General features: G+C 46.4%; 1 protein-coding gene across 6 annotated transcripts in view; it reads right to left on the bottom strand.

The window, feature by feature from the left end:
• Window positions 1–3778: 3778 nt before the first annotated feature.
• The window catches only part of KCNQ2 (potassium voltage-gated channel subfamily Q member 2), a 67740-nt gene continuing 47603 nt past the window's right edge, over window positions 3779–23915 (bottom strand). For 2 of the 6 annotated variants that reach the window (XM_054218320.1, XM_054218319.1), the window contains 5 exons: window positions 15473–15696; window positions 14957–15065; window positions 14291–14422; window positions 5246–5369; window positions 3779–4498 (listed from right to left, as the gene is read on the bottom strand). In XM_054218320.1, the coding sequence (XP_054074295.1) occupies window positions 3779–4498; window positions 5246–5369; window positions 14291–14422; window positions 14957–15065; window positions 15473–15696 (1309 nt within the window). Of the gene's footprint in view, window positions 4499–5245; window positions 5370–11255; window positions 11364–14290; window positions 14423–14956; window positions 15066–15472; window positions 15697–23066; window positions 23121–23915 lie in introns of all 6 variants that reach the window. The other 4 variants (XM_054218316.1, XM_054218317.1, XM_054218318.1 and 1 more) reach the window with 4 other exon arrangements.

Here is a 23915-nt window from a genome sequence, read left to right on the forward strand (position 1 = left end):
TCTCTCCGCACCCAGACCCAGATTGTGAAAAAAAAAAAAAAAAAAAAAAGTCCAAAGGTTTCTTGGAGACCAGATCCCAGGCTCTGGTCCAAGGCCACGGCTTCACATTCAGCACAGAGGCACCTCGAACCCAGGCTCTGTGCACACGACCACGTGTGGGCACAGGCACCCCCGCAGCACTTCAGCATGGCCTGCTGGAAATTCGGCTTTCACATCTCCTTCAGCTCCTCTTGGTCTCCTCTGTCCACACTCGGCATTGGCTAAAACTTGTTTCTGTCCTCCAAAAAATGCAGAACCGGATTTGGGAGGAACAGGGGAGCAAAGACCGGACCAAGAGAGGCTCAGCAGAGGGACAAAATTTGCCTAATGCTCCATTTAAAGGTCTTTATCATCGGGATTGTTTTATTAGCAAAACAAAACACGCTTATTTTCTTTTAATCCAGTGATTATGACTTCTTGTGGGAGATCACCACCAGGAGTGTGTGACACAGGCACGGGGGAATCGAGGGATTGTAAGTGAAGAAGTATTGGACTGTGATTTAGGACACGAATGAAATTATTTATGTCAATAAGCAACAAGCAGGCTCTGTTATCATTTACGCAGGCATAAATAATTCCATGGAAATAAGGAGCATTATTTGGAGCTAATTCTGGTGCAAGTTAACCCCAAAATCCAGGTCTTTTTGCCTGTTTGAATGAGAATTGATGATTTATGGCATGGTTGTGGATGGAGGCATGTGTCAGAATTCCTTTGGAATGATGCCACAGATAAAGGTGGGATATTTCTTACACCTTCCAAATAAAATTCTCTGTGAAATTTGTAACAGTAAGACACAATCTGTGCTGCATGTATATAAAACCAGTTTTCTCTAATCGGTGATTACGGGACAAATCCAACACCTTTTAAAGGTACAAATCAGAAGATCTCTATAAACTCTGGTGTAGTAACTTGAAGAGGGAAAACACAATTCTTCCTAAAGGACGTAAAAGACTGCCGGACGTCAATCTGTGGAAAACTCACGAGGACACAGCGGAACTGCATCTCCTTGGGACACACTCGCAATATCTGCTTTCAAGGGTGTAACATCGTCTGGGCAGGAGAAAGGGATTTTTCAATAAGAACTAGGAAATGGACATTCAAAATAGAGCCAACAGGGCTTCAACACCAGGACACGATGCAAATTACATCCCATAAAAATTGTGCCTGTGCCTTGAAGTCCTGTTCACTTTGCCTCCTATAGTAAAACCCAGTCATGTACCTGTGCTGCAATAGGGCTGCATGTCATCATCTTCATCCTCATCTGGTTATCGGACCCTTTATATCATATCCTTCTGCACCAAATTTCCAGCAGGCCTTGAAAAGTAATTGCAAACAAATAAGATAATAAAACTTTGCTATCTCTGACTTGGGCAAAAATTTGCAGAGAGCAGCTGGCTGGAGCAACGTTGACTTTTGCCTCATCCGATTCAATTTCCGTTCTTGTGGTCACCAGAAAACACACGCCATCAAGTCTGATTTGGGACCTGCTGACGTTTCTTGCCCTACCAGAAGGCATCATTTTGCAACACGCCAGGGGCAAATCTGCACAATTTGCAGCCATTTTGCATTCAAAGATTTCTCTGTATGGAAGTCAAGGGCATCCCTGGGGTCACTCTGCACAAAGAAATCTGGAGCCAAAAAGGAGTTTGGGAGCACAAGCAGAGAGGGAAAAATTGCAGGAGGTAACAAAAAAATGGATCAAATGGGAAAGAAAGGAACTAGCATGGCTGGAAGCCTACGTTCCCTCTAAGAAAAATGTTTTCCCCTCCTGAACGGTGAAAAATGGCAGGAAAAATTGTGCAGAGCCTTTCCCCACCCCTCAATCTCACGTGAAGACCTGCGTGTTGGTCCTGAGCATTAGCAAAAAGGATGGTTTTATTTCCCACCTGCAAGCTGCCGGACTGCACCCACATCTTCCCTAAGGCCAAAATAGTCCTGGGTCTCCCCTGGTTGCTGCCTCTGGTCAAACAACCAGGAGGAGAGAAAAAGGCTGTGATTCTCCTTTCACCTCAAGCAAGTCAGCGTACAACCTCTCAAAGGCCACACCAAAATGAAATTGTCACCTAAATATCCTTAACAGGCTCTTGATACGACACAGGGAAAATGTGGAGAGATGGGGTTTGAAACCACAGGCACAGCCCCAGCAGAAACACACACGGGATTTGGGCTGGAGATGCACGAGAGGGTTCAGAGGCACAATGCCAGCCACAGTGTCCCAGCCCTGGAGATGGATCCCAAACACAACTTTTCCTGACCCACCCCCTTGCAAAAACCCCCCACCAACCTATCCATGTAAAGGATCACTTTGTGACTTTGTTCTGGTCCCAAAAGAAACTTTGAGCATCACTTTTTCCCGTGCCTTCCCCCAGCTAAACGTGCTGTTGAGGTTCCTGGTAACAACACAAAGATCCTTCCAAGAGAAAGTACTTTAACAACAACGAAACGGGGCAGACTTGGACTGGCACAGCTTGCGGGCAAGCACAGGTAAGAGGCTTCTGAAAGACCATGAAGAAACGAAGAAGCACCTCTTAACTCAGCTTGAGGGACCCAAACAAAACCAAAGGATGTCCCAAGAACATGGGTGTGAGATTCTTGGCAGGGCAGAAGAAGAAAGGGAAGATTTTCACGGGGCATAGTGTGTGCAAAAGTGTTCAGGCACGATGCAAACTGTAAGAAAAGTGCCCGCTCTGACCAACAGGGCTTCAAAAGGATGGAGCTCAGCACTTAACTCGCAGCAACGCGGGGACCACAGTGTCTCGCATACCCCCCCTCTCTCTGTGGCCCGGTGTGGCTGTGAATCCACAGCACCGCTGCTGGCCACGAGACTGGCTTCACACCGTGGCAGCCCTCCAGAGGGGTTGCCTTTGGTTTGCCTATGCTTCCAAAGCACCTCCAGGTCCGTTGTCAACGGGAGGAGAGATAATTACATATAATACATGGTTTAAAACATAAAATTCCAGCCCCACAGTCTGTTATCCTCCTCCTCTGTCTCATTTCTCTGCCCTCTGGGTTGTCTCTCTTCTTACACTCAAGCTCGTATTTCTTAGTTTTCCAGTCTCATAAGATGGGATAATTTCCAAACCATTCTGGTTCAGAGCAGTATCCCAACCTGTCCCACTCTGAGGCCATGTCTTCTGTTCATGCAAGTATTCCAGCCACCATCCCCCTCCTCCAGGGGCCTATGCAACATTTCCATGTATTATACTGGAATTATTCCACCTTCCTGACAGTTAATGAAGAACCAGAAAGTAACAACCCCCCTGTAATGACACGTGACCTGAAATCTAAGCCAGAAACAGACACATGTTCATTCTGCGACCCCAAAATACCTAAAGGTGTAATTACCAGTGCCATGACATGGCAATTCCCACCTAACACTCCAAAAGCCCTGGCTGGGTGATTTATTCCTGCCCTGCACTTCTGAAAATTCCCAAGAAATGCAAATTGCCTACCCTGCACCATGACATAATTTCACCTAATGATCTTAGAAAGAGAGTATGAAAGAAATCTGGACTTCACGGCTCCAGTTCGCTCACCACCGTGACCTCTTCCACAAATGCAGGCTTGGACCTGCTCATTCACCCCCCAGAGTAAGCTGCAAGAAAGTATCCGCCAGCTAAGGATGTCCTAGAGGGAGGAAAACCTTAGCTGTCAATCTCCTTGAGAAGTTCAACACGTGGACAGCTGGAGTGGGCAGCTGCCAGCGCTTGGTCGTGGCTCGGTGGTTGCGAGAAGGCTTCACTGCCTGGGGGCCGACCAGCCCATGTCACTGAAGGGTCCCTCGCCCGTGGCCGACCTGGGAGGAGGACCGCAGGGCGTGCAGAGGTCAGAATCGGTGTCTGATTCCCCTTCTGCAATGTAGGGTCTGATTTTGGCCACGGCTGCATAGCAACCGTTGTTAAGGATGTCCAAATTCTCTTTGGACTGGGAGATGCTAAAGCCGCTGAAAGAGCGCTCCAGTTCCTCGTGGTCTACCGAGGGGATGGAGATGGACGTGTCGCTGTCTCTCATGGCACTCTCGTGGTGTTTGGTTGTAATGTCTTCGTTCCTCAGGTACTCTGCGCTCGCCCTGTGCCCACCGCTGTACGCTGACAAGGAGCGCTCGTGGGAGGGCGGAGGTGGGATGCGGACCAGCGAGCCGGGGTCTCCGACGGGCGAGGAGCCATGGCTTTGCCGCTGGTAGACCTGCTGCTGGCATGACGTCGAGGGCGGGCACGTGTTGGTTGGGGCTGGTGGGGCAGAGAAGTTCTTCTGACCCATGGAGCTGGTAGACCTGATGATCTTGATGATGCAGCCGTTCTTGTCAATGTGCTCCCTGCTGTCTTCGGGGCTGTGGTAGGGAGGGGCTGGGTCTGGTTCTTTGGACCCAAAATAAGCCTCCGTCTCCGTTGGTGGGATGCCCATCCGCTGCATGTAAATGTTCACCAGGAAGTCTAGCTTCTTCTCCATTGACTGAACCTGCAAAACACCACAGTTCAGTGCTACACGCTGCACGCAGGTGGAAGCACCTTAACATCCTGAGTACAAGCAACTTCCAACCCATCTAGGCAGAAGTGTGGGGCTGGGCTTCATAGATGACCTCAGCCTACACCGACCTACACCAAACCGAAACTTTTAGTAAATACTAATTTATTCTGAAGCGTAATCTATTCTGGAGCATTTAATTCTCCACCTTGTTACAGGGTTTTCCATAAGCTCCTATAATCTTTTTGACAGGCGCCAAATTCCAGGAAAGCTGGAGCACACTCGCATCCTTTCAGTTCCTTACTGCATTTGGCACTTGCCTGGGCTCAGGTGGCCACGGGGATTTCTGAGCCTTATCCTCTAGGAAGATTTTAATCTTTGGCAAGGCCAGCAGCTACAGCAGTCAGGCTCACGGACTCGTTTGAAACATGTCTAGTATGGTGGCAAAGAAATCAATGTGACATTTTCAAAAATAATGTAGACTTTTGGTAAAATCTCTAAAAAAGAAAGACTATATGCCAAGGACTCCAAAGCGCCTGTTTTGAAAGTAGTCCTTAGGCTTCTAAGACATTTAGTGCCCTTTCATAACATTCACCTTGTTTCTTCTTCAAAATATTCTTAGCTCTTACTTGTTTTTTCTAAATGGGAAAATTTGCCCACTGGGGAAAAATAAGGCAAGAAAAAAACTAACACAATGCATGCAACACCTTCTACTAAGAACTTCCTCCTGACCCAATATACCTGTTTTTCAACTTTTCCAAGCCTGCCCATCATGCTGGGGTCTTCAGGCAGCTCCCCCTCCGCCGGCCCTTTGGTCCGATCCTTGTCAGTCATGGAGGATCCTCTCCCAACGATCTGGTCAACTCTACCGGGATCAGAAAATCCCCCCGCCCCCGGAAAAGGACCTGGAGTCAGTTGGAGGCAGCAGGCGAGGAAGGCTCCACTCGTCGCGCCTCCATGGGACAAAGCAACAGCCTTTCGCCCAACTAACACTCCAAATTACTCACAGACACGCAGTGGCACTGAAGTGTTAATTCAGATGCAAAATTCAGAGCAGTATTAGCAGAGTTTGAAATTATCCATTTCTGTTTATACAGATAAAACCTGGCACATTATGCACAGTAAATTTACCCGCTGCAAAGAATTTCTTTAACTGGCTTTCTTCCAAATCATTTAACTTCTTATTTGCACTGAAAAATTATTATTTTGGGGGAAGATCAAGTTTTCTGTCTAGCATATGTCAACGGGATTTTTTTCAGTCCTTGCAGCAGTTTCTTCTTCTCGATGCAAATGTAAGTGTATAATTCTCATGCCCATGAAAATGAGCCGCTTGCCCTAAGATCCAGACAAAGGGATGTCGTGCTAACTGGTTTAGTGGAGTTACATCAAGTCTGAATTTGGTCATAACTCACCAAATATTCCCAAATTGTCTTCATCTCAATGCTATGGCAATTCACACCTGTATCATTAGACAGTTTCTATTAGCAGGGCTCCAAGCTGGTAACAGCAGAGGACGCTCCTGCCAAATCAGCAGCTAAAGCTACTGGGCATGTTGTTGGCACTAACTTCTTTACGCACGTTACATTTGCAACTCCTCGTTCCCAGTCTAGAAACACCTGGGTTGATATACAGCTCCATATGGAAAGGAAGACGGATGGCAGAGCCAGTTTGGAGGCTGGAAGTCAATTTTATTTGAGGCATCAAATATAAATTTTATAGAGAGTAAACACTGGGGCTTCTTGATCCCTCAAAAGTCAGAGGAGCAACTCGGTTTTGGAAGAGCTTCTTAACGGCAGCCCTGTTTATAACCTAATTCTACACCAGGCAAACTTTACTCTTGCATAATGCACCAAACGTAAGGGTGGCGGGGGAAAAGAAGGGTTAATTAATCTGACTGAAACCAAGTTGAGGTATCTTGAGCGGAAAACTCAAAATGCTTCTTACGCAGTTCTGCCGTGTGGGCCATGGGTCCATGCACCAGGAGGAGGAAAAGGAAGGAGCTGAACACAGACAGACAGGGAAAATGAACAAACAAAAACCAAGGAAAGGAATGAGACGTGAGGCTATTTCCAACACAAGAGCCATCTCTTTTCTTTACATTTGACAGGGACTTAATACGTATGTTGGCTGTTGACATTAAGGGGCAGATATCGGTGGGTATGGACCAGCGGGGCTCCCTTGGCTTATATTAGACCAACAGCAGTTTACAGCACCAGAAGATCTGGCTCAAAGAGATGAAGTGGATGAGCACATCACACCAAAGACAGAAAATATAAGCCAACAATTATTTTAGAGTTTATCTTTGATCCCAGAAGATACTTCATTTGGGCAGGGATGCGACAGAATACCGTTCCGTTTAAAAAGTCATGTTTGATCCTTTGCTTAGCAACATAAGCACAGGAGTACAAGGAGCACCAAGTGCTATAATTACAAGTGTGAGGAATATGCATGCCTTATTTCTCTCTTGTAATGGGAGAAGCAAATTATTGACACGTACAGGAACTCCCCACAAGGGATGCAATTACTGACATGACATACAGCACAAGAAATCCTACGACAATGTTGCTACCATGTAAGCAAAGAGGTATTAAATTGGATACCTCGGGCTACCTTGGTTTGGAATCACAAGTCAAGGCGTAGTACAGCCACTGTACGATCTCCTCTCCTGTATGCACAAGCAAGTAGACTAGTAAAACAATGAACATGCATTTAAAGAGGCCCAAAGTCTAAATGCTACTGAATATTGTGGAAGGCCAAGAAAAAACCGGGTGCTCTGTCCTCGTGTCCCATCTAGCCCAGCACTAACACTGAAACGTGTCCACTAATGCAAATGAGATGTCCTTCAACAGCTGCTGAGTAGAGCAGGGAGGCAGGACAGACTGTAACACAGAGAGGAAAACTGAACATTGCCATGCTATGGAGTATCGTAATAGCAGAAATAGTCTTGTACAACGCTATTTCTAATCTCGCGGAAACTGAGGAAGGACAGCTTCTGCTCTCTGCTACGTCCTTAAGAGGAGAGCTATCCTGTAAGTGAGCCTTGCACGATCCATGTAAAGCACAGGAGGCCAGCTGGCACTTCACAGATGAAGTGATCACTAGTACCATATAGAAAAACACCATCTTCTTCCATCACCTTCAGGCTGGACACAACTTGCCTGTGGACCTGCTGTGATTTAAAAGCAGGACTGCAGCACTTCATAGAGCTCACCCACAAAGCATTCAGAAGCCCTTGCCCATATGCTGTTGATATCAGAGCCCAGGACAAATCCTGCTGGATTTATTCCCTTTGTGTCTATACTTTAACATAGTCCTGACCCCTGAGGTGGTCATCTTCCACAGCTCTGAGGAACTGGAGAGCCAGATCTCACCTTGGAGGCAGGGTCTGCACCGAGGAGGTGCAATGGGCAGCTGTGAACAACTGACTTCAGCGCAGGGAGGGGAGAAGGTGGTGAACCAATCTTCTTTTGACGGGAGAAACCAGGCTCAAGGTCTCCCACTCCTTTGCTCCCCACGGCAGAAGTCAGACCAGAGGAGAGTGCTCCTACCCTCAGCAAAGTGCACAGATTTCATTTGTGCCTTATCTGATACAAGAGAAGAGAGGAATTTCCTTGCGAGCTCCCAACCTACCTGTGCCTGGCTGGGCACTGCACAGAGCAGGAGGTCCTCTTAGCCACTATAAAAGAATTTGAAGTTTTGTCCAAATTGGGCAGCAAAGCTCAAAAGATGAAGAAGAGAGAACATATTCCACCTTGGCAAGCACAGGGGAATAGTGTATGTTCCTACTGCGTGACAAAGGACCACGAATCTTCTGAGATGCCAAATCCCACCTCTGCACTACATCCCGCGGGGAGCCTTGTGCCTTCCCAACACTGATCTTGGCTGTGTCGAATACACACATGCAGAGGGAAGAATTCGGCTGAGGCTTTGGAAGAGTCAGCCCTCTGCTTTTGCCTGCGTGGCAGAAGAGGATTCAGAGATTTCTAACGATGCGTGACAAACTGTGCCATCTGCTGTCCTTGATAGGCTCTGCTGGGTCTTAGTTTGGGAGGGAGAGAGAAAGAGGGTTGCTCTTTAAAGTGCACTTTGATATCTTTCCTTCTTTCTAATGGTACAAAAAAAATGTAAAGTCTTGCATCAGCCACAGTGCAGGTTTTCTCATGCTTCATTATGCTTCATGCTAACAGTGCATGCAAAGAGGTGTAATATGTCACCCTCGGGCCAGAAGCAGACATCAAAAGGTCAAACGGCTCAAATGAGATAAAAATGAAGTGTTTGGGAATATATATTCGATTCTTTTCTTTTTTTTTTTTTCTTTATCTCTTATAATTTTTTGTACACAATCCAGGCATTGAAGCCAAACCCCCTTCATCCATGTCACAGGACTGGCTACTTACCTCCTCATTTCACAATAAAGTTTGCTCTAGACATATTTTGACCAATATCTCTTGGCTAAAAATTACAGCTGAGGTTGCACCTATTCTGTGTTAAATCAGCCGATCAAGGGAATTCGATCCGAATTGTCCCTGTGTGCAACTGTCTATGTTTGCGTGGAGCAAACACCTTCAGCCAAACCACAGCCGTGGACCTCCACTGGAATCCAGCTGCCTTTGCTGGGAGATACTTGCAGAAACCTTTTTGGCTGAACCGAGCCCTTGTCACTAGAGCACCACAGCGCAATCCACGGGGTGGAGACAGCTCACGGGACATCATTCCGTTTTGCTGGGCAGCATTTGGCTGAAACAGGGGTGCGCAGGCTAAAAAGGAGAAGCCGGTAGAGCCCATGGGGACCCCACAGCATGTGTCCCCCTGGCGCAGACCCACGTGGCGCTGAGATGATGAAGGCCAATGGCAGCAGCAGAGCCTGACCCAGAGTTTTTGGAGTTGGGCTTGGGGCTGCTCAGAGCTCTGGTTCCCATCCATCGGGCACCTCGAGAACCTCACAAGTGCCACCGGTGTCTGTGGGAGGATGCAGCTGCCGAAAATTAAGCACAGCATAAGGCTTTTAATGGGTGGGAGCAGAGATTTCAGCAGCCTTCTGTGCTCTGCTGCTTTCTGGAGCCTCTCAGCCACAGCTCAATACAGAAGAAATGAGGGAATTCAATGAAAAAGGGAGCAATTATTAAGTTTCAATGTCCCAGGAGCCTAGTGGGCATGTGCAAATAGATTTTTAATCTGGCCATCAGTATTAGAAACTGTAAAAACAGGGGGGGGAAACTCATTGACGTTAAGCTGATACAGCAACAGGCTTGGATTGAATAAAATAAATATCCCAGTGTGAGGTGTTGGGCTTCCTCCCCCGTTATCCCTCAATCACCTTTTCTGGCTGCGAGGCACAAGCTTTCACATGAAAATCTTACTTCTAATGAAGGCTTGTCGCACAGCTGATCTTATAGGTTAAATACAACAAAATCCATCTGTATGTATTTTTGTAGGTATTTTCATTTTAAAATCAAAATGTTTTGGCAGATAAGAAAGTTATTTCCTTTTTGAAACTAGTTTTGGGCCTCATCATTTGGCAGGGAGGAGAAATGGGAAAAATGCTTTTCTGGGAGCATCTTTTTTCCAAGCATAATGCTTTGGGCTTCTGGAAAATTCCCTTTTTTTTTTTTTTTTTTTTTTTAATCTTTGAGCTAGCTGAGTGGGAAAAGGTAAGCTTTCAATATTCCTTTTACTCACATTCCTCTAGCGAAGATTACTCAGAGCAGCTTAAATAAAAATCAAGAGATTTGTCATGTATTAGCTCTTAGGGAGGGCAAATATATTTAGAAAAAAAAAAAAAATACTTGAGGCTAAGCTTGCTGCATTTAAAAATCACCTACTATTTGTGCTGGGAAAATGACTTTCTGGCAAATATTTATACCTGCCCTGGGCTCCAGTGGTCTCAATACAAGGTGAAAATAGAGCTCGGCTCGTGGCCCCGCTGACCAGACCTCAGGATGCCCTCAAATGGGAACTTCAGTGAGAATACGTTCCTCGTGGCATCAGCTTCAGGTACAGCTTTACTTAAGGAGAGAACTTAATGAGGGCAATGAGAAAAACCTCGCTGCACGACTGAGGGCTGGGTTTGATTCCTGCTCTTCTTTTTGCTTGCAAAAACAGGATTTTTTTTTTTTTTTTTTTTTTGAATATGAGTCCCGCATCTGAAATATTTCAACACCGTTTGTTCCTCCGTGGTCGGTGGAGTCGCATCGGCAAGAAAAAGAGACCACTTTGTTCTTCGGGTATGAAACACTTTAAACACTTCATTCTTACTTTGCCCACTGAAGTAAACTCACTTCGTAGCACAAAGAGCTGCAGAGGCTCCTTCGCTCGTGTGTGGAGTGTTTCATCTTTTAGCCAGTAGATCATTTATATTGGCTTTGTGGGTAAATATTCCACCTTTTACATTTGAAGAGAGCCTTATAAAATATGGGATTTTAAAAAGATACATTTTTGCTTTCTAACACCTAGAAGAAGACTGAAAATAGAAAATACGCTAGCTGAAGAAACTGATGATTATTGATGACTGTATGAAAATCCTCTTTTTTTTTTTTCCTTTCTTTTTTTTTTTTTTGCCTTTGGCTTGCCTAGTGTGAAAGCTCATTACGGAAAGTAAATCAGAGCGTACCCAGAGTGGCAAGCCCTTCTGAGTCACGATTTAGCAAGCTGCACTGCTAAGTGATAAATGCCGTCATATAACTGGCATGAAAGGGGTTTGACATTAAGCAAATGAAAAATCCAGAGAAAGCGGCGTTTGGTGAATCCTAACCTAGGCGAGTATTGGGGAGATTCTTTGGAAGAATACATGGGTCCTTTGGTTGGATACTTCTTATGCCGGGGAGTTGAAGGGGGCGGGGGACCCACAATCATATCTATCCTGGCAAAGTAAATAAGAAAAAAAGACACCAGCAAAATGCATAATGAAGAAACACGTAGAGAAAAGTTGGTCAGAAAAGTTGCAGAAAGAAACAACTGAAAAACAGAACGACAGAGAAAGAAAGAGAGAGACGCTGAAAATATATTCCGCTGGAAACAGAAGGCTCTGTCCTACCACCTGGTTGTCGGTGAAAGCCAGAGTCTTACCCACCCTGGTGTAAGATTTGGGGATTTAGGCACCACTGAAACATCATTAGGAGATCCCCCCGCCCCAGATATAACAGGCAACATGCTTTACCCTCTGGAATATATTTGTATATGTGTAGAATATCCCATTGAGGTGGTTGGATATGAACCAACAACAAATATTCATTCTCCTTTAAGTTCCAGTGCTAGATAACACATCCTCAGCTAGTTCAGAAAAGCATGAGTTGCCGGAGTCGGTGAGACACGCTGCGGGATTGTACAACTCAATGAATGGGAGACATCCATGGCTGGCAAGGTGTCAGGATGAGACACGGGACAATGTCAACACAACACTAAAAAGAGCACATTACAGACACACCACAGTGACAGAGACATTCATGATTAAAGAGGAAAGTGCATGTAACACCCCAGAAATTTGCTGGAATGCAGCTTTAATCCACTAAAGCCCTGTCTACGGGAGGTCACAGCCAGCCCTGCCAAGCTGGGCTGGCAGGGAGAACACAGTGCTTTGATTGCTGATGGAAAAGGAAATAAAAATATCTGCTCTCCTCTGAGCAGGCCCGTGATGACCTCCCTGGAGTCCACCGTATGGGTGCACTGTACTTCTAGCACCAGCTGGGTCATGCCCCAACGTTGCCCATGGCCACCCCAGGCACACACCTCGTCTACAGGGTGTCCCTTCCAGTTCTACTGGACAAGTGATCAGCCACGGGACCTCTTGGTGCCCACCTGGCTTTGATGATGAGTGCTTCGAAGGATGACCCCAAGGGGCTCTGCTCCCATCACCATCACTGGTCTCCTGCTCAGTGGGGACAGTGAAACCAGTGAAGCTTCCTGGTAGCCCTGGAGCCCAAATCCAGGTACTTCACACTTTTAAAGCAGTTCCTGGTCCTCCTGACTTCCCTGTGCTGGGGTGGATAGCCTAGCCCAGCCTCAGCAACCTCAGCCTCGCCGTCCCATGGGTACAGCTGAAAGGAGAATTCAGTTTGGTCTTTGAAAGTTGATATTCCTTACCCCCAACCTCCCCCAGAGAAGCAGCCAACCAAACCGCTTTGTCTGTGCAGCACATCACCTCGGAGGACCGGCAATGGGAGACTTGGGTGGACGGTGAGGCAACCTGCCACACCAGCTTGGGGGGCTGAAAACTCAGGTGTCCCCCCTGGAGCCAGTGGAGACGACAACCCCAACGGCTCACTACCCACTGAGGCAGCCGGGACGCCTCACATTTCAGGTCATTAAAGTTAGGAAATATAAATCCCCCTCCTCCCTCTCCAGATTCAGCTACATGTCTTGGATCTATAACCGTTGAATTTGTACTGAACAGGGGGTGAGAGGCTCAACCAGAGGAAATTCTCCAGGATATTTTAGTCTCCCTCGCAAGGGAGAATTTACCTTCTGGCTGCATATCTGGAAATGGGAAACGCACAGCGTGCAGCAAGGCTGAGAAAGTTACCTCTGCTGCTTGAAGATCAAAAATAGCAGAGTTAAAATGGTCTCTGAGAGGTTAATGGGAGAAGAGAGATTCCTCTTTTTCCTAAGACAATTTTCCTGTTCCACTCCTGGGGTTCCCATTAACTGCCTGCGTACCCAGACACACTTTTTTGCACATTTTCTGACTCTGCCAGGGACCTAGATGGGTTTGAAATTAAAGGAAAACGTCTCAAATGGCTTCCAGAGGAAGCTGGGCTGCCACAGCCATCAAGGGAGATACTCCCAGTATACAAATAAATGGAAAATTATTTTGACTGGAGATAGCCTATGGCCAAGCCTTGGCTCTGTTCTGGATGTCCTTCGAGCTCAGCAGAACTGGGGCTACTTCTGCTGAGCCGACACAGCTGGGGGGTGCTGGGGGCTTGGGGTCCAGCGTCCAACGTGGGACGTCAGGGCGGAGGGAGGAGTGGTCAGGCAAAAAGGTTTAGCTCAGGTCCTCTGGTCAGGGGACCGAATTCACCTGGGTTTCTTTGCAGGAGAAATAATTGGGTGACTGTAGTGAAAAATGAAATTTTAAATGCCCTTCTTGGTTCCATTTGCCCCTTTTTTGCATTTTTTCCCCTGCTAAAACTAACTCATCTCCCCCTAAAATTTGAGCACAGAGGACGAAAGGCAGCTCGGTGAAACCACACCTACGTCGGTGGGCTTGGATGAGAAAGCCCCATCTGCACGTACTTTTGCCGGACTGCACCATCCCAGGAGGGATTTCTCCTGAAACAGCTTAGCATCCGACGGGCGGGAGGAAGGTGCTGCTTCCTCGCTGCCCCCTCTGCCCATCACAGCCGGCTCACACCCAGCACACCAGATTTTATTTTCTATCGCTCCCAGAAAGGTACCCAATTGTCCAGATCAGCCTTAAAACTGGGGCACTGAACCTTTGCTATCCTGCCAGGAAGATCACTGAGATATGGACCTGCTGTACTTATAGGATATAATATAATAACAGAAACTCCCAAAGTAAGGCCTGGAGGAGGACGAGCCGTGTTTTATGTGTGTATGCCCTGGGGTGGGCATTAAGGCAGTTTTAGTGGCATAACACCCCCCTTTGCAGTCCCTGTCCTGCTCATCCCTGTGGGTTCCAGCCACAAGCACCGAAGTTTTCCTTGAGGCTTTCTCTTAGGAAGAAAAAGAATAAGTGGTAGCTGCAAAGGAAAGTGTCTCTCTCCTGGGAACACCTCCACAACGAACAAAAAACAGGGAAAAAATGAAGCAAAGGGAGGGGTCTCTTGCCTGGCCTGAAGGTTTTTAATCCGGGAGAGCATGTCCAGGTGACCAGCTGAATACTGCTCGATGACATCCATCACGTCGTAGGGACGAAGGCTCTCCTTAAACTTGCGCTTGGAGACCAGAAATCTCATAATGCTGCAGGAGACGGAGAGGAAAGAGAAAATATAGTCCCTGGGCTGCAGCCTGACCTGCTTAGTGGCAGATAAAAAACACCACGGGGAGCAGCTGTGGAAGGAAAATGGAATAAATCCCAACCCTGTGGGTGTGGGAGAGGATGCGGCAATAGGAGAGGGGAAGGGGGTTGCGGGGGCCGAAGCCCTGTCTGCAACGGGGGGTCCCCGATGCCCCTCGGACTATCAGCTGTGCGAATGTCCTCTCTGCATTGCTTTTCTAAATGTCAGCGTTAAATCTCAAAGCTGGTGAGAATGATCATTTGGATGCATCCCTGCGGGGGATTTTCCTGTTTCTCCATTTATTCCTTCCCTCAGCAAAAATTGCCCTTTCTGGCAGAATTTTCTGTAAAGGAGGGCAGGCCACCCAGGGGAAAAACAGCCTGCAGCACAGACATTTCAGCATTTGCCACCTTTGCTTGGACTTTAAATTTTTTAGATTCCACCCCCCCCCCATTATTTATTTTTCCAGACCGCTTTCCCGCTCTCCCTCTCTTACCACACTGCCCTGATGCTGACTTTCAGTCCTGGTGTCAAATCTTCCGTCACAAACTCGCAGTTGCAGCTTTTGTTCTCATCAGGAATGTCTTCTCCGGGGAGGCTTGCTTCTGGGTTTGGGAGAGGGAGAAACAAAGACAACGTGTTACCATTTCCCGTGCCGCGCGAGAAAACGCAAGTCGGATTACAAACAGCGATCCCAGGAGATATCTTTGTTGAGCATCCCCATGGGAGCATTTCCCAAGACGTGTTATGGTGACATCCAGCAATGCCAACTGCAGCTCTCATCCATCTCTAGATGCCTGACCCTTCCTCCTTTCCCCACCCCTATATACATAAATATATACATTATCACGGGTGCCAACAGGGGTTTTCTTATCTCTTATTATACTCTGAGCTGAAGGACTGGAAGGGGCAGGAGACCTGGCTGGCAGCTCTGCCCTTCCTGGGTGGAGATGGAGAAGACGTTGGGGCTGGATGAGGCTTTGGGATCCGGCGCAGCGTCCCAAGTCCTCACCTTCTGAGTTTTGCCGCGACGCCGCTCCCTTGATGCGGAAAGCTTGCCGGGCTCGGCTGCGGTCTCCGAAGCTCCAGCTCTTGGGGACTTTGCTCGGGCTGTCCTCGATGCTCTGGTCAGCGCTGGGGGACCTCCGGATGCCCTGAGCCTGTGGAGAGCCTTTCCCTTTGGTGCCAGCACCGCGGGGACTGGAGAAGACACGATCTTTCAAACTGACCTTCTGACTGTTCAGAGAAACACGTTGAAACAAAGACAAAAAGGAGACAGCAGGAGGAGTCATTCTGGAAACCACGCAGTCCTTCCCCACCAGCCATTAGAAACCAAGAGCACTTCCAAGCAGCAGTGAGATGTAGTTTTGCTGTTGGCTTTTTTTTTTTTCCAAAAAAAAAAAATTAATATTTATTTTCTTTCTTTTTTTTTTTTTTTTTTTTTTTTTAAAGAAAGCATTGTAGAAATGTTTCCACCATAATGAGTGAAATGGGGATGATTATTAAGAGAGAGAAAATAATGAGGACTTAAACAGAAGCCCCTCGTGGGATGCCAGGGCTGGCGGGACAGAATGACGTTAAACAATGAAGTTATGACTCCTTAAATCACTGATCGGCTCCGATCACGAGCGAGGAAGCTTTTCTTTCACAACTGCCTTCCAAAACCCTACATCTAATAAGAAAATACTAATTAAAAACAGCCTTTATCTTGAACTTTTAACTTTCTTGGAAACACTTCACTTCTCGTGCTCAGATCTGCCCTTTCCCTTTCTGCAACTCCTGTGTTTCCTCCCTCTTCAAACATGATCTGCCCCTTTTATATGTTCTGAAGAGTTTCTCTTTTCCCAGTCGTATATTTAAATACTTAAATACAAACACTTAAATGTGCAACTCCCTTGTATCCTATAAAGATTCGATCTAAAAGCTAGCTAACATCTAGCTGCAGCTCTGCTACCGGTGTCATGAACACGCAAAGCAAAATTTTACAACTTCGGAATATGGCATTTTATTGTTGTTTTTCTATTAGAATCCCACTTCTTTAAAACCTTGCAATTATGGTTTGAAAAGAAAATCTCTCCAGAAACAGAGATGATCTCACTGGGAAATAGTCCGCGGACCACCCAGCTGGAATTATTTTCCAAATTCTGAAATTTGTACTTAAAAAACTTTCACCCAAATGAAGATGATGAATTTTCACGTGAAAATTGCAAAACAAAAAAAAAAAAAAAAGATTTTGTGACTCTTTATGAAAGGGCAAACTTTATAGAGACAGCGCTGGGGAAACCAAACTGCAATTAGTTTTGGATAATTTGGTATTTTCTGAATAGCAATTGAATATTAAAATACACTAATAGAGGTTAGACAACCAGTGCAAGGCACTTGCACGTACAGACAATATTTTTTATATAGGTGAGTCAAAGCTGAGTAAAAATGCAGATTTAATTCCCGATACTCTGCGCCATCGCAGTAGCCACTTATCGTTTTGCCGCCAATGCTCTGACTCAATTTGCGGGAAGAACATTGCAGGAATTCTGGTTTCCACACCAGATTTCCAGGTCACCAACCAAAGACCTGGGTGGTTTTTTTTTCTGTCTCCCAGCATCGCCACCTCAAAACTCAGAGCCAAACAGTCCTCCTTTGCCTTCCAAACTGGCACAAGGTTCTTCAACCAGAACTTAAGTGCTGATATTTGAAGCAAAGCAAAACCCAGCTCCCTTTTCCCCAGCCATGTCGGCTGCACCGTGCTGACGGGAACAGACGCTTGTTTTTGCCAGTAAAGGAAGAAGACGTGACTCGAAGACACACAGGGAGCAGATTTGTTGAGTAAGAAGGTGCTATTTTTACAAAGTCACTTCACATTGCGAGACGCCGAACATTTACAGGGAGAGAAAGGTGCTTAGGCAGCATTTTCGGGAGTGGCGCAGCGCGATCCCGGGGGGGTCACCGCTGTCCTGATGAACGACCCCCAGGGAACGGGCTGCCAGGCAGGGCTATCCGTGGCCACCGGCTGGGCAACGATTTCACATCGAAAGATTGGTTTGAGAGAAAATACAATTTGTTCATGACCAAGTCAGAAAAGGCGGAATTCTTCCAATTAATGACGCATTTTTAAAATTCAGGGAAGTACTGGAGAGGTCATGCCCAGCGTGCTGCCCACCTGCAGGGTCTGTCTGAAAGCCCCGGGGCCAACAGATGTTGAGCGTAGCTGAAAATCAGATCAGAGGTACAAATCCACACAGGAATCTAGGAACAAGCACGTGCCTAAATACCTTTCTGGATGTAAGCCTTAGTTGCTAATGCTACCAAAATCCTCGCACACAATGAGCCAAACGGTTAAAAGCAATTCTGATTCTGTGTTTCCTGGATTAGAAACCAGATTGAAAATTTTTTTGTCGTTTAAGCCTAAATAGGCCAATTGGATTTTTTTTTTTTTCCCTTTATTTTAGTTGATTTTACAGAAGAATATTCCTGGATTCTACTGCATTCCAGTAGTACTAATAGTTTGAACTACCTGGTCTTTTTTAAAAGCAAGTTTTATAAAAACAAATCGGCAACACACCAATATCCAGAATTCAAAGCGATCTCTTTATGCCTTGTCCTCTGCTGAGTTGCTCCCATCACCGACCTCAGCGTGAAACCAATTGCCTGTCCCTGAGTAAAGCAGGGCCTTTTCTTTGGGCCCCTTTTCCACTCCCACCATAAATGTGCCGCAAACGTTTGCGAGAATCACAAAAGGCAAGAAAGAACGCGTTGAACTCGGCGAGGAATATGAGCAAGGAGTTTCAAGCCTGCTAGCATGAGGTGCAACGCTTCTACACATGAAAAAATCGCTTAGAAATCTGATGAACAATTAAGATCTGGGTGGGTTTTGCTCCTGAGTACTCACTACTCAGAAAAAAACCCGACGCTTCTTTGTTTTAACGTAGACAACATGAGACAACACGGACAATTAATAGAATTTTTCCTTCTGCCATGCAATTCTCTCATTGGAAATGACACCTGGAATCACATGCAAGTACAACCCCTGCAGAGGAGGATGCTGTTGGGGTCTGCAGGAGCTGGTAGGAAAGAGTCCAAAAGAAATACAGACATATATAGAGATATATGTTGTCAGCTAATCCAAGATCATGTTCTCATTCAACCAGAACGTCATGCAGAGTGACGCAGAGTGTCTGGGAGGAGGGGTCTTTGGATGGCGCTCGAGCGGATGGAAAATGAGCCTCAGTTGGGTGGGAAGTGCCCGTGTCGGTGACATGAGCGTGAGGAGCGCAGTAAATCCAGCCACACACGACAACATGAACTGAAGCTTGGAACTGTGATAGCTAAGAGGGGGGTGAGCACGGGGCAGGCGCCCTGCTCGTTCCAGGGGAAAGAAAACCGTGGCTTTGCAACCACAGACAAAGATTATGGGAAGCCGTAACAGCGTAATGGGGCGGGGGCTTTAGTTCCTGGGTCTTCAGAACCAATTTCAGTTGGCATCTATTAAAAACATTCAACAACAAAACAATTATGTTTCCAAGCTGACTCTGGGGAAAGTTTACAAAACTTTCAGCTTTTCACTTGAATACAGCAAAGGACAGAAACTGAGTTGACCTTTTCTCTGCTGCCAGTCGGAACACGAGAGCCCACGCTGGACGACCACGCTAAGGACCAACCCGCGGTCCCACCGCTGATGGAAAGATGCTCGTTGCATTAGTGGGCTGTGCATTTAGGTTCGTTTAGGTCCAAGAGCCCAGCACTCAGCAGCCAAATATGTGTGATATGAACTAACCTTCAAATATGAATATTAACTAACCTTCAAATAAGCTGCCATCAGCCTCCTTAGGATGCTGGGGACTTCAGCTCCTGTTTGAAACCCTCTGGTCTGGGGCTCATTCCACAGTCCTCTACAGTGTCAAACCAGCACTTTTAAAGAATGTGGACTCATTACGTGAGCCGTAATTTCGGGTCAATAAAAAGTATCACCTGTAATGTCTCATCATTGATTCTAAACTACTCCTGAGCAATTATTTCACTTTCTCCTTTCATTTTGTAGGCAGCAAATGTTAGCCAAACCGAGTCGGACTAGGGTGGACTCAGATCCGTCTCTGCATACGAACTCAAGCAGGAACAGCGTTCATTCTTCTGAGAAGCCATGGCCAGGAGAAAGAGGTTCTCTCCTGTTGGGAAATGAGTCTGGTTTTAAATCCAGAGTTTGTGCTGAGCTCGTGGCGTATGAGAACAGCTTGTTAAAACCAGGCGGGAGCGCTGGGAATGAATGACAGCCTTTGTGGCTATGGCTGGGCTCCAGTCTGGTCGCAGCTGTGAATAAGAGGCAGAAACCAATTACTGGAGACATGGAGGAAGGGAAAATACATTTGTGTGTGCAAAACTTGCCACGACTAGAGCAGAAATCAAGAGAGGACCAGGCTCAAGCCTGGTTTGCCTCCAGTGATTTCAGAAAAGCCACTGCAAAGGTGAATTCAGCCCAGAGAATGGAGTTTCTAGGAGGAGAGGAACCTGGGCATAAGGAAAACAAAAGGTCAGCCAATGATCAATGCCATGGTGAGTAATCCCTCTTCTCTTCCTCGTCGACAACCACGGTGTTAGACGTGGGTTGAAGGGAGTCATAACGAGACAGACCAGAGCTGCACCATCCCCACAGCCACCACTTAAGGCTGGCCGAGCATGGGGCCTCGGGTGAGCAAAGGGACACTGGAGCCAGACACGTCTTTAACCTCGGCCTTTGGTATTTTGCAGCACTGCTGTTACGATCACCCCTCTCTTCCTAACTCACAGCCTTTCTTCCCCAAACTGACGTTGAGCGCTCTCAAACACCACATCACACATACCCTGCAGCTTCTCGCAACCTTTTGCTGTTTGCCAGCTCAGCTCTTCTGCATTTCAGGAGCAGGGCAAAACCAGCTAGATTGCATCTTTGAGCTGGCTGATTATTCCTAAACAAGACTTTAAGAAACACACCACAGCCAGACCCGCAGGCCAGCCAAGGGCTCTGCAAAACACCTTTCTTTCCCCGGCCTGCGTGCCATTTCTTCCCACTGTCAGGTCTCCGTGGTGCCTTCATCTCTCCGAGTAGACGCCAGGAAAGTCTCTAACAAAGCAGAATACGATAGGCCTGATAATCTGGCTTGGTATAGTTACATTACTGTCTGAAAATGCAGGCATTATTGCATTTATTGACTAGAGATCATTGGTTTAGTACATTAAGAAACCACAGCTTCTAAGCAGTTTTCTATTAATTTACCTACATTGAGTTTTCCATGATTGCCTCATCGTTTACTGTTATTTTGTTATATGCATCCTAGATGAAGGCTTTTAGCACTCAGCCTTAGATGCATCAAAGGGCTGGCATCTGCCCCTAAGAGTTTGTGCAGTGGGGGATTGCAGGCAGGTAGCCCAAGGGTCCAGGAAAACAGGAGATTTGAATTATCCTTACGTCCCTTCAAGGTTAACCTATAGTTTTCCTAAAGCACAGTGTATAAAACACTACGCTCAGGATGGATGCAGGTATCAAAGATGCTCTTGTAGCTAACCTGAAGTTCAAGACTTCTCTTTCAGTGGAAGAACCAGTCTGTAACCCTCCGTCTCAGGGTCTCCAATGGATTAAGATGAACTTGAGACAATAATTTGTTTCATCCTCCCTTTCCCTTGCAGAACTCAAGATGGGGGAGATGAAATGAGGACCACAGTGGGAAGGAATTCAGTAGGAAATAGAAAACAATTATACTGGCGTTACCAATTAACAATTCATGCCTAGGAAGACATGCAAGGAAGACATTACGATCAGAGTGGCTGATTTTCCAGAAAACAGAACTGGACGCGGACAGGTGAGAGGACAGCATTACGAATATCACTGCTTGCTTTAATCTCTGCCAAAAACAACCCCAACGTTAAGCCATTAAAAGGAGCCTTTCTCTGGGGAGCAGTCCCTACTTGCACTACGCCTCTGCCTCCAAGGATGAAACAGCCTCACCTGGCAAGCGGCAACACCACACAAGTCATGATAACTTTATTTTTTTTCAGCTAGACTATTGACCAAATCTTTGCCACTTGGGAACGTATTGAAATGCTGCCTGTGCAACTGATGATCACCCAATATTTAAACCAGACCTTTCATGGATAAGCTTCAAGGAAGGCCACAGTACCGTCAAAACACGTAGCAGGAGGCTAACTCAAAGATTCAGGCTATTTATCCAGGGACAAGGGATTTTCTACCATGGAGAACTGCTTATTATGAAACCTCGATGATGCCCCCGTCCTCTTTGTTACCCATTCGGAGATGGGATTTACCACACTACTCCTGAGTTCTGGTACACTCAAGTCTCAGGCGTGAGTCTTAGCCTCCAGACTGACAGATAATAAAAATAGCCAGCAGGGAAAAAAATAGCAAGAAAAGAAAAGATACAAGTTGGAACAATTAATGGAGAAAATCAGAGATACATATACTTTTTGAAACTGCAGTTTGTTGGCTTTCTGAGGGAGACAGAGACTGGTGATTTTGAGAATTAAAACGGACTCCAAAAAAGAGCATGCAAAAATCCGATTTCACAAACATGCGGCATCGCTCAGTGCCCTGCCACTCCTGGGCTTCCACCTGCCTGGCTGCGGGGGGAAGAGCTGATGGGGTTCACCTGCCAGCATTCACCGCATGCAAACTCTGGGCGTTGCTAATTCAAGAAGGTGCACGTTTGCTGCTGAGAAGCAGTGTCTGGGGCGGGGGAAGAGGCTCTTCCAGCGCAGGCGCGGAAGTAGACGCCGTATTTGTGCGTAAGTAAAATCTGTGTACCCTTACGGCCATCAGATGGGTGCGCTAAGGGATGCTCACTGGGAATTCTCTGAAGCCGCCTAACAATTGTCAGCTTGATGAAAAAGATGAAAACTCTGCCCGAACGAAACCCCCTGCTCTAGCTAGCTGTTCCCCACGGGATCTAGAAACAGAACCATTCACAATGCCAATGTCAACGCTACGGGGAACCCGTATCCCCTACGCCTGGTGGGACAGGCTGAGATTAGTCCTTCTCTAGCTGCGTAGTAGAGGTGCTAGATAGGTAAGCCATGGCTTCCAAAGGCCACAAGACCAGGAAAAGTCAATTTGTAGTGTTCAGAGAGCCAAAGGAACGGTGATTGAGCAGAGGTAGGAAGCTGGTATTTCTATTGCTACTAACTCGATATTGCCGTCCAGTGCAATTCAATTTGCAAGGATTCCCTGCACCTTGAGGAGGGATGGAGTGATAGGGAGGAAGGGGTCTTTTAAAAAAAAAAAAAAAAATTAATTTTTTTAATTTTTAATTTTTTTTCCATCGTTTGTTAATCTTCAGTTCCTGGCCTCCTTCCTTGCTGAGCAGACACTGCTTGCTAGCCCAGACCAAATTCCCCATCCTCGTCTCTTTGATTCACATGTTCTGCACGATTAGCAGACAAGGAAGCCTCTAATTTCTGAGCGGGCAATGGGGAGGCTCTTTCACCTTTTTTTTTTTTTTTTTTTTTTCCACTCATCTAGTACCTCTATTAAGCAGAGAAGTGATCAGAACGGGTGGTAGCAGGGTAGAGGGAGAATGAGCCGTGCAGCTTTTGATTAGTTCCGTGCGACGCATTTCCCGTGGTACCTAGAGTTTCCTGAGCAGCATCCGCATAGTGACTCTCTGCACGGTTTGCTTTTACTGGAAATGAGGGGAGAGTAAAAATTAGACCTGGAAGCAAATGCCAGACAGGAAACTTTTGATTACTGACTCTAGGTTTAAAAGACAGGTGTTTTGAGGGCCGGGTTCATGACAGGATTTTTCTGTTTGAGCGTTAAATGGGAAAAAAAAATAAAATATAAAAATCAAGGGGGTTTCCAAAATTTGTCTCACTGTGGTCAATAAGTTAGAAATGATGCACTCTGCATTGAATGGGTGGCGTCAGCTCATCTACAATTGACTGAGTCCTGCAGGAAGACTTTTTTTCATCCGCCTTGGAAACAAAAAGTAGTCTCTTCCTCTAAACAGATAAAAAAGACTTTTTTTTCAATTGTCTAAGCCATGGAGAGCCAAAACTTTAACTTATTTTGGTCAACGACATCCAAAAGTTTCAAATTTCTTTTTTTTTTTTTTCAAAAGAAAAAAAAATCACAAAAAGAGCAAGTTTATCTGCAAATTATTTGCACTTCTCATAGAGGAAATGGCATTATATTAAGCCTGGCATTAAAAAAAAAATAGAGATATAGAAACGGAGTGTGGTGCGGTCTTTTATAGGAAAGGATTTGAAAAATCTGCGTTCACGCATCTGGTTCTCGTTAATGCTTTTTAGACGGGCCCTACCACTTCTGGGGAGTCGCTGGCTCGGCTGAGGCACCACCACAGCTCCTGTGAGCGCCCATCCCAAATCGCTGCTCAGGCACTGCCCTGCCAGGAGATCGCCACCACGACCAGGGTCCTCCACGCCATGGAGCAGCCCTCTACCTGCGGAAGGGTAAT

The sequence above is a fragment of the Rissa tridactyla genome, chromosome 12, assembly GCF_028500815.1.
Source record: "Rissa tridactyla isolate bRisTri1 chromosome 12, bRisTri1.patW.cur.20221130, whole genome shotgun sequence".
Lineage (NCBI taxonomy): Eukaryota > Metazoa > Chordata > Aves > Charadriiformes > Laridae > Rissa > Rissa tridactyla.